This window comes from Acyrthosiphon pisum, chromosome A2 (genome assembly GCF_005508785.2).
Source record: "Acyrthosiphon pisum isolate AL4f chromosome A2, pea_aphid_22Mar2018_4r6ur, whole genome shotgun sequence".
In the NCBI taxonomy this organism is placed as follows: Eukaryota; Metazoa; Arthropoda; class Insecta; order Hemiptera; family Aphididae; genus Acyrthosiphon; species Acyrthosiphon pisum.
Genome location: NC_042495.1, coordinates 113053862 through 113071168, shown reverse-complemented (window position 1 = coordinate 113071168; position 17307 = coordinate 113053862). Strand labels below are relative to the sequence as shown.

The window sequence follows — 17307 nt, the reverse complement described above, 5'->3', positions numbered from 1 at the left end:
TTGGTACCTATAATGTGTATTATTATTGAAAAAGAAAAACCGGTGAGCGTACTTTGAATTTCGGTACCTATAGTATAACAGCTGAGGTATAACATTGAATAGGCTTAGCTTAAGGAACCGCTCCTCAATCTTCAATTAACTTTTACATTATATAAATAAAGTATACCTATATAGGTAATATATAATGTTAATTATTATCATAGGTTTATCTTCGTTCTTTTTTTATTTAATTAAAACCTACATCCGTATAATGAATCTTAAGCGCTGTTGAAATTAACTTTATGGTACCATATATCGAAACTTTCCCAAATAATGCAAAACGATTGCTATATATAGGCACGTATGCACAATACATATACCTATATCACAATATAACGATATCCGATAAAATACGTATACCTACATTACTTGGTCGACGCTAATTACTTGAAATAATTTTTATTCGATCGAGTGATATAAGATGAACGCGTATATGAAATAATTTTACAGCTGTTACATTATAAAAAAAAGTTATTTACTCCGCAGTGAAAAAATAAATAAATAAAACCACCTGCAGCTAAGCATTGGTTCGCGACACGATTATCGGAGAATTTGATCTTGAAAACAGCTTGTGGTACACATGATAAATGCCGTGGGAAACATCGCACAGTAGTCTTAGTCTTGGACACAAATCAAAGCAGTTTGATTAGTATGATTAGTTGTAAAGCATATGTTTACAACGATTCGGTTACATGCAGCTTTCCTAAAATAAGTACATTGCGTTTGATATTGTCATATTATTGTTATTGTATCCAATGTATTTTTCCCAGAGAATGATAAAAGTAAAAGAAAGTATAAACGCCTACATATCTAATTAACTTATATGTATTTTTGTTCTTACAGATATTGTTCGATATTCGTGTAAATAATGACGATTTCCTCGTTTTCATTCAAAGAGAAAACTATAAGTATTCCCGATAGCTGCAATTGATGAGCGAAAATAAAATACTATAAAAAACACTGCAAAATATGTATGGCCGTATTGGTGTACTTTATAATATTTTTTGGCAAATGGACAATCGTTATGTACTTATGTATACATAATATAATATAGTCACAAAACTCCATTTGATTTGGTTACGTTTAAATGTTTACACATAATAATTGTACATATTATTATGTACCTAATAATATATACAATAGTGTCAATGACTCTTTATATAAAGATTGTCAACCCAAAGTAAAATCATTATATTAGCGTTGACTGCTGCGGTTGTAGTTGAAGATCCAGAAATAACCTTGTACATAATTTCTACCTGTTGATTCTCATTAAATACTTAGATGTTTTTACATCGACTATGAGTCAGACAATATTGTTTTTTCTTTGCTCCAACAATTAATTACTATGCAAATATCGCTGACTCGTGTTGTCTGCTCTTCGTGCAAAATACATTTATTTGAACGGGAACTGGCATCGAGCCTATAGCGTGTACGGTGTAAACTGAACAGTGAAAGAAATTTTTACCAATAAAACGCAAAAAGAAATATCAACGACCACGCAACTCCATCAGACTCAGTTACATCTGTTTTAATTAACTGCAGATTCCGCATAATTGTGAAATGTACATGCAGGTATAAACGATTCACATTCCTAATTACTTTAATTGGATTTAAAATTTACATTTCCTCCAGTATACCTACATTACGACTTACGAGATAGCTACTTATGCGTGATTAGAGCAATGATAATAATATCCACTATATTACTGGCACGGAGCTTACAGGTAACAAACCATCTGCGATCCGTTGTACAATTATTTATGCACCAAGTATAATGTACCTACATACATATATAATTTGCAACAAACATAATTTGTTTTATGTCATTATTTGTCATATTTTTGAAACATAAAATAAAAATTACCTACACTTCCTTTACCGGCACACAACAAATTTAAATATTCTGTGAGCTAAAAATAAAAAAATATTTAAAATATTTTTTCTTGGAAAAATTATATAATTCTTTTTCATTTATTTAAACTATCAGTTGTATGTTTGATTTTGATAGAATTTATAATTTTGGTTCTAGAAACTTTTTTTGTAGTTGATATGTATTTAATTTCTGTTCCAAACATAATCTTAATTTGTTTAATATTTAAGAACATATTTAAAATGATTGACATTTAAATCAAAATAATAATTTTAATTTACTTATATTTATAATTTTATTCCAAAAATATACCAATACATATTATTTAAAATCATATTATAAATTAAATGCCACATTAAAAAAAATATATTTCCTTGAGAATTTATAATGTTATTCATTTATTTTAGTATATTTTAAAAATAAAATAAAAATTATTTATGTTTTAATTATACACCCAAAATTCATATTAGCACCCCCAATTTTTTGATAGAATAATCGTATTTTTATCATAGATATTTAAATAAATTTATCTCTAAGACCTTATAATTTTCATAATAATAATAATACATATTATATTATTAAATAGGTACCAATCAGAATAATAATATTGATAATAATGTATTATGTTTTGAATAATTTTTTATATTAAGATTAATGCGAAGCTATTTATACAATTAAAGTGTATGAATTGAAGGGGGTGTGGGGGGCCCCAAACTGATCACTTTAATCATAGAGCAATTACTAGCACCCCCATAAATTTGACCCAAATTGCGCCTATGTAGGTATATTAGGTGCAAGTTCAAAATGAGTATATACCTATCAATTTTTTTCAGAAAATAACATTAATACATTATAGCAGGGGTCACCAATTAATATTTTTGGAGGGTCACATTAGGAATCTGAAAATTTTTTGCGGGCCATTAAAATTCTAAGTACATATTTTCAACATATAATAGGACAATAGGTATTATTTTAAAATTGGATGAAATGAGAACATTATTTTTTTATTTGTTATTGTTTTTAAACATTAAGAACATAATTAATATTACAAACATTTGAAAAATTTAAACACACATCACAGCAGCTACTGTCTGGTGGCAAATTAAACAAACTGGCAAGGTCCCTGCCCGATCCGGTAAAATAAAACAATAGATACTGATACGTCCACTCAAGCAAAAACTGTCTGTTTTCAGTTTCAATTTTTCTTCTTTTTTTAACTTTAATCAAATAAAAATAGTAGAACTTAGAAATTATATAACCGAAATAAATCGAAAAAATAAATCAATGCTACTTACACGAAAAAAATTACAATGCAATACAACGGCGGTAATCGACGGACTGACTGACTACGTCGACGCAAAATCAACTAGGAGTCACCCAATGACCCAATTAAAGTTTAGCTTCGCGACCAATTCATCAACAATTGTCGGTTAACCGATGAAAACCAATAATATTTAACAAAAGTAATAATTTACAACAATAGTCAATAGCACATAGAACATAGATAATGTAATGTTGTCGTAATATGTGTTTTTATTTTTTGTCTGCGGGCTGGATAATATTTGTTCGCGGGCCGCCATTTGGTGACCCGTGTATTATAGTATAATGATTATACATAACAATTAACATTACATTGTACATTGAAATTAAATTTTATTATCAATTTAAAAATAGTACCGGTATGAAGTGTGCAAGTATTCCAAGATTTTAATGCAACGTAGGTATAAGGTTATGTAATAAAATAGTTGATCTTAATTTTATGCGCTAATTCTGCACAGTGTTTCACTTGCTCGTATATTGGCAAAGTGGTAGTTACCTACAATAGGTGGACGGATACACATGAGTACCTACCTATTACATATTTTTTTAAAAAGCTTTTCATCAGTAAGATCATTTTTAACAGTAAAAAAATATATTATAAATATGTTGTCTACACAAAATACGCAATTACCCGCCCGTGTTTAATGTCCGTTTATTTTTTTAATCTTTGTTTTAAGTAGGTACATGTTTAAATATACTTTATATTATGGATACGAAGAGATAACGTCGTTTTTGAATTTATATACATTTTCATTACAACCGGTTAATTTTATCCTTTATGCAGACATAGTTTAATTAGATATGACATATTATTAGAAAACACGACAGCAAAAATAAAAATAAAATATAAAACTTTTTGCCATGCACAATGTACGTCTGCGAGTTATTTACCATATATTATATATACCTTAGCCAATAAAAATGTATGCTTATTTCGTTTAATTAAAGTATGAAAATTTGTCATATATAAGACAAAGGTGGATATGTTCATATGGGTGTACGAATTTTAACTATAAGTGCCTACCCTAATCTGTTTTATAATTTATATCGCGATACAATTTTAATCCATGTAATGAATTTATTACGAATTTTAAATTAAAAATGTAAGACACATTTAATTATTGGATACTTATACTTATAAATGAAAGCACACATTTTGAAGTAAAACATACTCACAGTAATCTCTCTTTTAACGATTGTATCCATTGTTCCTGCTTGAGTACTTTTTCGTTGTCTTTGTCGAATAATTCAAACAATATTGATAGCACCTCCTGCAAAATTAAATTTATTATATTAGACCCAATTTCAAAACATTTTAAAGCCAAATAGACATCCAGATTAAGTAAATCTGAATATTATCAAAATAAAATTTTGTCGATCGGATTTGTCACAGACGAGGAATTACGTTACGAATACATTAGAGTTAAAGAAACATAACCATTTAAGACGTCTACTACGTATATAAACGAAATAGTTATTCAAAGATTACAAACATTCTTATAATAAGACGCGTGTGTAAAGGATGGAAACAAAAATTAATCAAACAGAAGCCCGAAGTTAGGTCGGCAGCCCTCGGGTCACGCTCAGGTTAATAGTAGTAGATAGTTTTATGCTATTGTGTTGTGTTTGTCGGCCACTGTTGTAGGTAGTATGTAGGTAGGTACCTACCAACAACAAATGGACCAGAAATAATTGAATTTATTTCTTGAAGCCGGTTGATTAATGGACTTACAGTGCGGTACAAGTGGCTGCATTCGGTGCACGATTATGATATTCTTCCGCCCTTGCAGCCATCAGAGACATGGATCAGAGATTGAAAACTATATAACGCTCCATAAAGTTTCATTAAAATGTAGGTTAGGTTAGGCTAGGTATAGGTACCCGTGCAGGTGGGCGTTTATTCCAAAACCATAAAATGAATTGAATCACGGTCGGGGATCTATGAGATTTCCCATTACACGTGTGTGACAAATCTCCGATGCCATTTACATATTATTTTTCTCGACATTTTACAACGTTTTTAATTAAATTTTATGGAAAAAACTGGAAGTCCCTGACTTTTATTTACATACTATGCATACCGTTCAGATCACAAATAAAGAACCTATTTTTTCGTAATCTAAATTCCAATAAATCCGGTCAAAAGTGTTTAAAATATATTATGCAGTGAATGTTTAAATACATATTATGTGGATCAAAAACGAAATATGATAATTTATGATAAACCAGTGACATTTATTGCAATTTTTTTCGTTTGAATAATTTATTCGACCGATCATATAATAAACGTTTTTTTCGATACAAATATTGATATAATGTAGAGTGAAATAAAAATGTATAGAAGCATTAAATGTTTTTTTTTTTTAGAGTCGATGTCTATATAACTTCGTTTGGCATTTATCCAATAAATCGTAACACAACAATATTTATAGTACCAATAGTCACTGTTTTGTATCTTACATATATTATATATATGTGCCAGGTGGGTGGTCCAGTTTTCATATTTTAGGTGACCTATAATTGTGTTTGGCAAAAAGTTGAATTACGATTGCAATAAATTATTACCTACTCTACTTATTATTATATACATATGTGTTTACGCATTATACTACGCGCACGATGAATCAAGAACTTCATTATGAAATAATAATTATAATAACATGTATAAATTATATATCTACAAATACTTTATAATCTATATATATAATGTATTAAACGTCATATCATAGTAGTGGACTCTTCTGCGTATGTACAAAATGGAATAAGTACCTATATATCGTTGACGTATGTTTTCAATATCACACGATTAGACGAATACTACGTATTAGGTATATGAGGTATATATAGGTAGGTAGAATATATCCACAGGTGGGTAGGCCCCTCGTACAGGTACACATACACACGTGTAATCAAACACACATAATATAATATATACGGTATTATGCTGAATACATGAATCATAATATATACATAGCGACGGTTTCATTTTAATTACAAAACAGATATGATATATTATGACCGTCCTAACGGTGTATATATCTATTCGCGGTATGTTGTATTGTATTAGGTACCTATACGACGAATACGGTAATTTTCATTTGCGTTTTAACGCGAAACGCGTATATTATAATTTTATACGTAAAAAAAAATAAACACATATATAATATCATTATATTATTATGGACTTATACATAATAATAATATATAGGTAGGTGCCTCCTGCTTTCATGGTCGATGTAGGACGCGTATTGCCGCAGAGTGCGCGTGACCGGAGAGTACGGAAAATTATAATAATAATATAATATATATTTATGTGTAATATATGTTTGACACGAAGAAAAATATACATCCACACGACCATCGTTGCAGCTAAGTGCAAAACACGAAACCGCCTGTTGCAGTATGCATATCACGGCAGTGTGATACGATGGTGTTAGACCCGCGATAAATTATAACGCGGGGAAGGAAGAGAAAAATTAAATTATTCGCATGCACCGCGGACACACTTTATAATAGTAATATTATAATATTGTATAATAATAATAATGATGATGATGATGATGATGATGTATAGACGGATGTGGTCATGTGGGTATCGCGGGTCGCGGGTATAGTATGTCTTCTCGCGCCAACTGTTGCCACGCGGTGTTAACGGAGCGAAAAAACGGATATTATAATAAAAATAATAATAATATATGCGCGTTTACACGCCGGAGTCGTCACGCCGTCCGTCCGGCCGCGTTACGATGTAATAATATTATATTCGTTCTCGTGTTATGCATCGGACGACGGTGCTTCGTATTTAAAATATTATTATTTTTTAATAATATTAAATAATAATTGTATTAATAAATATAGGTGTGTGTGTATATCGGCGGCCGCCACCGCGTAAACATGTGTTGACGTCGCTACATCGTGGCAAATCGGCGGAAACGCATGTCGGGAGGAGAGAGAGAGAGAGAGAGAAAATCCATTAAAGTAGACGGATATATAATACACATACTGCAACTGCTATACAACACACGACGATTATAATATGATATTATAATAATAACAATATTTTATTATAATATCATAGGTATAGCTAGGCACCTCCTCCGAAAACGGGACGCCGCCGAGATAAACGCGTACCTACCTGTTGCAGCGGTCGTGTAATTATTTTTATCATCATATTCGTGTGCAAAGTATAATATTATGATGGTAACATACGATGATGGATATCATGACGACGATGCCCATCGAACAGATTCTCTCCGCACACCCATGTAGCTATAAGATTATGATAATAATAATAATAATAATATTATATCCTCTCACTACGACGGGCTCGTTCGCACAAATGCATACACGTAGGTATATAATATTATGCAAAATCATAATAATATGACGACGACGGCGACGACCAGCGATGATGATGCATGTAGCGTGTTGTGCGTAAATTAAAAAATCTAATATTATGATAATATTTTTATAATATCGATGATGATGATAATAATCGTAACATGATGCGCGTGTCTTCTGCGGGGGTCGGTTGTTACAATATTCGCGTATAATATTATTATCTTCGCGTGCGTATATTATAATAGCCGCCGAAGAATTTGCACCTACTTAACGCTTGTCTTATTATAATAATATTTATATTATAGTTATGTGTTTATATGGTCGTACACACGCGCGTGTACGCAAAATGGGCGTCACCCGTTTGAGTGTGGGTACTTATATTTTTGTACCCTAAATTTATTATGTTACATGTCAATTTGCAGAGCTCAATTTTTTTTAGCCCGTTTGAGCATGGATTTTTACTGATTCGTGGAAGACGAGGATTGTTTTGTAAAGGAAAAAATTCAGTAATTTTCTTCACTCATTTCCATTTTCCATTAGATATGTATGTAATGTGTATCTAGGTATTATGAATGAAATTTCATTTTTAATTGTTCAATAATAAAACTATATTATTGTTATCTAATAAAAGGTATTCATTTTTAATTTACTAAAGAATTCTATTTTTTCGATACTTGAATCCGTCATCATATTAACACTATTTCTCGTTATTACTAAATTACTAAATATTAGGTACTTTTTGCACCGTTTTCAAGTGCACTTTTCAACAAAATAAGACGTAACGACAGTTGAAATGTTTTCAAACTAAATATACTTAACGAGTTTACGCGTGCACACATTTGACGAACGTTCGTATTCATTTCATTTGTAAACGAAGTCAAAGGCTATACGATTAATGTAAGCTAATAATTCAAAAATTTTACGATTCCGGTCAATTAAACTGTGAAACCTGACGTCGTGACCCCCATACGTCGTACAACTCGCAGAGAAAAAAAAATTATTTTGACTGATTTGCGCGTCCACTTCCGCTGACCGGAAATAAGAATGAAGCACGCACTCACTCCAAGCGACGACGTCACGACGCATCCGGATTTCTCGCGGTTGTCTTACGAAAGGTATAATCATCGTTCATCTTCATAATAATAAATAATTGTCATCGCTATTTATAAACGCCTATCTCCGATGGTTACCAGCAACACGGTTACGGTCGGTTTAACAGGACGCGCTTTACGGACCCACGACAATGTCACAATCTTGGTCGCACACATAGATACCTACAACGTTTGCGGTATTTACACTGCACTACACTGCACGTGCCCATCGGGATATATAAGTAGTATGTGCTATGTACCCTATCATTAAAATACACATATACAGAGTGATTCTGGATTCACCAAGCATGCCCATCACCGTGTTTTCATTTAATTATACATTTATTCAAATTCTGATTTTTCAAATCGGACAGTTCAACTTAAAGTTCAAGACCATATTTTCAAACTCTTGATATTTTTTTTTACTACAATTATATGTCCTATAAGGTGGTTCAAACTTTTGTTCTTCAAATTAAAACCCCTTTTCTGTCAATTATTTAGTAGATAATTCATTTGAAAACGTCTATATGTACCTAATTCAAAATTTGAACTAATAGTTACTCAGTTATTAAAATAAAATTTATAAAATGTATACTAATAAAAAGATAGTAATGATTAATGTCCTTAAAAATGATTTTACGAAAATACAAACAAGATGACGTAATACGTAAATTCGATCTAGTATCAATTATACTTTGACAATTTTTACAAATTATAAACGTCGATGGATTAATATATTAATTATTAGGTACTAATTAATAAAATTTTCAAATCACTTTTACAATTATTATACGGACCTTAGGATTTTATACACAAGAATCAATCACTAAAAAAATACACGTTTGAATTTTGATTTTGTTCCGCCGACACATGTGCAGAAAAATTATTCTCTAAATGATATTTAAAATAGAAAAGGAGGATTTTCGTTCGAAAAACAAAAGACTGCATAATATGCAGGACACTCGTTATAATTAGTAATTACTAGTTAGAGCAAAAATTTCAACTATAATTTAAAAACAATATTGTGGTGTAGGTTGCTCTTTATATTTAATATTTATAATATGTATAATATTTTATAAATCAAAAAATTTGATTTTGAATGACTGCATTATATTATTGAAGAAAAATACGGGATGAGCGTGCTCGGTGAAAAACGGTGTATATGAAATGTTTAATAATATATGCAGGGTTAACACAATAATGACGTTACGCGCAATATTATCGGCGTCATCTCGGACGCCGCATAAGCATGCACACATTTTATTATATGGAGATACTTATATTATATATATTATATTCTATATATCGTATATTATAATAATATGTGCAGCATATAGGTACCCAGGTCGCGGTCGTATGACCGCATCGGTGGTATTATAATGTTCTTCGCGCGAGAGTCGAATATATTATATATATTATTATATACTGCAGATGCAGCTGCGATCCGGTGACATCGCGTATATTATATCGTACAATATAATAATAATAATAATAATAATAATAGGTAGGTAGGTAGGTAGGTATGTAATACTTGCAGTGGATCACGATAAACGCGAGTTTCGTTATCGGTCACGCGTATGGAGAAAAAAAAATTGAAAAGAAATCGTCCGATTCGCCGATGTCGTCGACGCGAAATCGGAACAATGAAGACGTATTTTTTACGTACTTATTTTACGACGTACAAAAATGCATGCTCGTTCTGATTGTCGTGTCATAATATTATTATATCGTCGTTGTCGTCGAAGAGGAGTAGACGCTCGCGATAGCTCTACGGGACCGATGTACCTAGTCGTTTCGTGTTATATATCTTGGCTACTATATTATTAACAGTCGGACGCAGGGCCCTATACTGTTCGAATTCTGCAGAATTTCGGAATTTTTGAACCACCCATTACTTGTAGAAGCCAAATTTTCAATTATTTATTTGGTTTTCACTTATACCATTCGAAGAGTGTCCTGTGGCCAAATACGGATCCAAGAGTGAGCCTAGGGGCCTAGCCCCTCCCCCCCCCAGAAATATTTTTTTATAAATATAAATATTATATATTAAATAATAAATAAACAAAATCTAAACTTCTTTTCACATTGTCGCTTTTTATATTAAATAATCAATAATTTATTCATCACATTGATTACCTATATCTACTATTATGTCAACATTTTTAAATTAAGAATAAAGTAAAATTTTTTATTATAATAATTGTATTTATGTTGTAAAAAAATTGTTGCTCTGCCTGTGGCGGTACAATCTTCTTATTTCAAGTGAGAACCTACCTTTAAAATTGGTTTTACAATAATACAGAACAGAATAATATGTATAGTATTAGATCTAGTTTTCATTACACACCGGCATATTTACGGATAATTATTGTGATAAGTTATTGAACTTATACTACTTGAGTTATTAAATAATCACGTCCTTATATAGGTAGTAAACAAAGTTAAATAAATCAAGCACTAGACGTTTTAATTTATATTTAGGTATATCATAATATATTAAACATCAACGTTTTCAAAAAAAATCATCTGATTGAAAATTTTTAGGAAAAATGTGATTCTCATTTGATAAAAAGGAAAGTACTTGACTTATATCGCCAGGACATAAGGCGATATAAGTACAAGACACTCCTTAGACGTTATGAAAATCCAAGATTTTTAGGTAGTGGTACATACAAATTCCAACAATCAGAATTTGAAAAATGTCATTATATAGGTATTTATTAAAAAATTAAAGAAAAAAATGGTGATGACCATGGTGAGGATCACTGTATATACCGTGTATACGCTATCTATTATCATGCAATATGTGTGTATTCGAATGCATCCGTATAATATAATATATTATTATAACAACAAAAATAATAATAATATGATATTATTATCGTATATTGTATATATTATGTAGGTACACATTATAATAAGTTATAAGCCGCATAACGTTTATCGGCCGCGAAACATTCGTTTCGCGTCCTACCGTACAACGCGCGTACGTGTGTATATACTATATACAGTTACCTATACCTAATAATAATATATATATTATATATTTTATATTCATATATATAGAGATATATAGATATCTGCAGCCTGCCTACATAATATATTATATGGGTACCCACCCACCCACCCACTTGCCCACCCGCCTGCCCATACGTATTACACGCGGACACACAATTTATAATATAATATATCGCCGACATTACGTATTCCGATCACACAAGTCACCGCGGAGTTTACCGATTTATGTTTACGCGTCCTAATGGCACCATAGAAAATCGTGGAGTGCGCGGCAGCAAATGTATACCTACGGAGACTTCGACGACTTCGACTACAATGCACAAATCCGGTCGTACAATAATAATAATAATAATAATAATAGTATTATATTATTATATCGCGTGCGGGCTATATATAGATCGATATAATGTAACTAAATCTCAGATATATATTATTATTATTATTTTGCATCCGACCCCGCCGGGGCTATCTACAATAATAATACATATACGAACCTTAATATAAGTATTCGATATTAGACTCGGATATTATAGGTCTCGGCAGTGTTGTATACACACCGGTACAATAATGATATTATATTATGGTCTGCAGCTCGTTCTCGTAACATTATAATAATATTAAACGGCCCGCGCGCGTATAATCGTTGGTTTATTTTATTATATTATACACCTATATCAATATCATATATTATAATATATACGCATGTTCTTTCTTTACGTTTTAATTATAGGTAAGTACCTATACGTATAATATAGATAGGAACCTACGTCGGACGAGACAACATTTTACTGAGGAGCGATCGAAACGATCGCGTATATAAGGCGAAAACCGTTTGAATGCAAAATTTATTGGCAATTATAAAATTGTGCGCGCGCGAGCGTTTCCGCATATTATTTTTAATGCGTGTCTGTATACTTTATATTATACAATAAAAAAAATACGACGGATTATCGTAATAACATAATATTATATAGCTCGGCCAACTATCTATTGGTACATATAATTGTATTATAATAATATGTATATTAGATGAAATTTATATTATACCGTTTTGCAGAATTTAGTATTTTCGAATCAGACAGCGTAGGTACCTATAATTAATCGAACACAAGATTTTGCGCTTGCTTTATCATCGTAATAACATTATTATTATTATTATTTTTATTCAGTACTTGCGTATGCCGTAACTTTATTTCTATTATATCTGAATCACATTAAAATTAAACAAAAAATTTTGAAATTTAGGCATGTGTATACCCGCTAGATTAAAAAATATTTGTGAAATGTATTTGGCAACTTATACTTTTAGTAATTTTCTATATGTAAGACATAATCAGTTATACCTTTTAAACTTTTTGTTTTGGCCGAAACGGGAAGTGTACGATTTTAGTCAAAAACAGCCGTACCCAAATAAATATCGCTCAAAATAACACTTATTACCAAGTACTAATCATATTAAGTACTGTATATTTTATGGTGTATATTAGATGAAACTATGAAAGCATAGTATTTTATAACCTTATATGCGGTAACCGAACTATCGAAACTTCGAATTTGCTTTGTGATCGCGGGAACCGCTTATTGTATCTCTACGACAAACTATATAAGGTATGTATTATGTAGATTAGATGAAATTGTATTTTGCAGAATTTACTATTTTCGAATCCATCGGCGTATATAGTTGACCGAACTCGAGACTCTGCCCTTGCTTTATTATCGCGGGAACATTGTACATTTTATGGACACCGCGAGTACTATAATACAACTGCTACCTGTTGGCTGTAGTTATAAAATACCTATGGGCTGAAAACCATAAAGCACATCGTTAAAACCGGCTGCGAAAGAAGACATTCTCGTCAAACCTATGAGAAAATAATGTTATTAAGCCACTTTTATTCACTTTATATACGTTTACTTCTTATATATATACACGGCGTATACCTACTTCGTTCAAAACATAATAATTTTATATACGTCAATACCGGCTAATCAAATAATGTTGATTTGAAAGTTAGATTGAAATGTTTTATGAATCAAATATTTGGTAATACTTTTTTTCAAGTGAAATCGCATTTTTAAATTACACACGTCATAATATTATTACAGAGTTACATAAAATATCGCATATAATTTGCGATAAAAAGAAATGATAGAATAATTATTATTTGTAAATTGTAAGTACAGCTGCAGAATATATTCAATGACGACCAAAATACACCGTCCATTATTTTACTAAAATTATTATTCTTTTTTTTGTGGTTAGATAGGTATCTAAATATTCATAATAACTCGTAAAGATAATATTTTGAGGACCTCTCCGTTACTATATTATATTATAATAGTCGGTTTGTTACCTAAGCGCGGAAAAAATCAAATCAGTAAAAATCATAATCAACACTGAATATCTAAGTATGGTCGAAGACTCGGACGATGCAATTATTTTGGCAAGGCTGCGGCTGCGTTAATCGCATGATGTGGCTCAATTCAATATACCAAGACAAACCCGAGAACAGTGAGAAAATATAAATAAATACAAAACGACCATGTCAACATCGAAAAGGTCATAGGTAGCAGCAACAGTAGCAGTAGTAACTATAGTAGTAGGAGTTACAAGTACAGTAAAATATATAGTAACTACACTGTAGTAATGTATAATAGCTAATACGCCTGTACATTAATATTATTATTATTAACGAAACGGCCAAACTACTGTTTGTACTGCCAATTTGCTATTTACCATATACGATTATTATTATGGGCAAGTATCCAATTCGTAGTGATTATTGCGGTTTTTCACACCGTCCACGTATAATATATATGTACACACACCCCGAAATGTAAGACATTTTTCTCGCACAACGTTGCCCACGGTCATCGTGCGGCATATTATATATTGTGAATTATTATTATGTGTGTACAAACGTTGTTTATTATACCTAAATACATATATATATATATATAGCAGATCCAGGGGGACACACAGCCTCGTCCAATGGTTGCTCGAGGTCAATGTCCATAGATCTTATTGGTCCCCTCCGGTGCATTTGGAAGAGAACAGTGACACAATACTTTCCTTTTTATTGTATTTGTTGCAGATACGGTTTTCCGGGCTACTTGACCCCGCGGCAGATTAACCCTCTCTGCCAGGGTGCGTCTGATCAAGTCCGGCGCCTATTCTCTCCGTTTATCGCGTTGAACTATATGATAGACGACGAACGTTGAAATAAGAAATGCCGAAAAATAGCGAATTACACGGTCGGCGACAGATTATGATACCCAATTGGATCTTACGGCCGATATTTTGTATATTAAAACAGCTCAAATTCAAGAACAGCTTTAAGTATGGGTTTTGTTTTTCAAATTATCACACCTATCTAGTACAGACTTTCAAAATAAGTAATAACTATAAAAATACTGACTATATTATATTATATAGAGTTTATAAATAGTTAACTAGTTCAAATTAATATCACTATTGCTATCATTATTGTTCTTTTAAATCTTATTAATTCCTTGTGAAATTTAGTTACAACACTATAATTACCGCAGATAGGTATACCTATAACTAATAACATTTATTTCAATACTTCATTGTGGATTGAACAAAATCACGACATGTTTAATTCAAATGGTAACATTTTGGTTGATACGCTAGGTTAAATAAAAAAAACCATTAAAACCATAGACTATTTAATTGTGATTCCTCGTACTCAATTGATATACCAGCTGGTATAGAATTTCGAGTAAAAATATAGTAGTTACTTGGTACCTATAGTTATCATAATGATTAATATGAATTTATATATACGAATTGGTGAAACACAAAGTTCACTATTTTGTGTACAATATAATAATCTGAGAAAATTGGTACAAAGAATTTGAATAAAAGTTTTTGAAACGTGTTTGTGTTACAAATTAATACCGTACAGTTGTATCTAGGTACCCGATAAACCTATACGGCTCGAAAATTATCACGTAATCAGATTATTTTTAAAGTGCTTCAATACGGTAATGAAAGTTTTTTGAAATATTTAAATGAGCACTATAATGACTTTAGTTTCAATCTATATACCATTCAACATCCAAAAACCGTCGAACTCTTTCAATCCACGCTCTGAAATCTGATTGGATTGAAAGAGATAATATTAATTTTTTTTTTTAGTGGTTTTTTTAGTCACAAACCAACATAATATGATATAAGGTTAATCCGTTGAAGTCTCTCGTAGTCTTACGTTTAATTATTATAATTTGTGGCGGTAGAGCATAACCATACAGGTATGAAGGTATATACATATACGTATATAGTGTAATACACAGGTATTAGGATTTGAGTAGGTACCTACGTTTAACATTTGAATACATTAGAAAATCGGTTGTATGTAATCGGCAGAGATCTTAGCGAATCCGAGCCTTCCTACTTGTTTATTGAAAAATATAATATTCCTTTAGGTCCTTATCATTCAATCGCCGCCGCACATTGCAACAGTCCTACATTTCAATCTTAAGATAGGTTCCTATATTGTAGTAGCTATGGAGAAACGATCTGCTTATAAGTAGAGTTTGCCGGCCTCGATATGTAGCGGTTGAAATTAATAATGGTCATAATACGATAATATTATAATATGTGTGTGTCTGTGTGTGTCTCTATCTGTGCCTGTGTGCGAGCGCATGTGTATCTGACGTCTGCTAATATTGTGCATGTAAGTTTGTAGAAACCATACAACTATTAATTTATGCACTCGAGTTCGCTTTTGTTATTCAGAGTATATTATACAATCTGCTGCACTCTGTAGTACATTATAATATTATGATCACAATAAGAATACTTCATGTATATGCCTACTGTAATATTGTTATTAAAGCCTAAAGGCTCGAATGACAGATACAATCGTCTCATATAATGGACTAATGGACATTATAGTATTACACCTATATATATACATTTAAAACATTGTTGGAGTTCATAATTGATAATAATAATAATGATAGGTAAATTGTTTTTATTTTTAAGTTTAAGCGTCTCGATAGGTATATAGTTATAAGGGTTAAAGCATCCTTTGTTCGGTATGATTACACATGTCATATTGTATTATTATTATTACATGAAAAGCATCGCTGAATAATTAATTCTGTTCGAGCATCACGAACAATATAATATTATTCAATCTAATGCAATTCATGAATGAGTCCCCGGGACCTTGACACACTTGTACTTCTCGCGGGTCGTGTCATTGTTGTGTGTAGTGCTCCGTAATCCTATCAATATAATAAAAATAATAGTTATATAATAATTATAATTTCCACGTTATAATAATATGATAATCAGTCTCGGTCCAAGGTCGGCGGCCGTTGTATGGACGCCGATGTGAAAACTCTCCGAGAAGGCCGATAGATACGTCCCGTCACGGTTGGATCGCCAGTGGGTCGGAAATCAGACACGTTTGGTGTGCTATAGACAGTGTTGACATCACCGCGTCCGTTCGTTGAAGTCACTGCCTACATCGTCTCAGAGTATCATATTATTATTGTGTTATGATCACCGCCAGACACGGCCGTTAAACTTGAATCCACGGGTTAACGTATATATATTATAATAGTAGGTATACCGTTGGGTTTTAATCATATCGT

The 17307-nt window shown here is 31.5% G+C and overlaps 1 protein-coding gene across 2 annotated transcripts in view; it reads right to left on the bottom strand.

Annotated features, from left to right (window-relative positions):
• The window catches only part of LOC100165694 (NADPH oxidase 5), a 93503-nt gene that overhangs the window by 35614 nt on the left and 40582 nt on the right, over positions 1 to 17307 (bottom strand). For both annotated transcript variants that reach the window (XM_003242833.4, XM_008182401.3), the window contains exon 3: positions 4406 to 4500. In XM_003242833.4, the coding sequence (XP_003242881.1) occupies positions 4406 to 4500 (95 nt within the window). The remainder of the gene's footprint in view (positions 1 to 4405; positions 4501 to 17307) is intronic.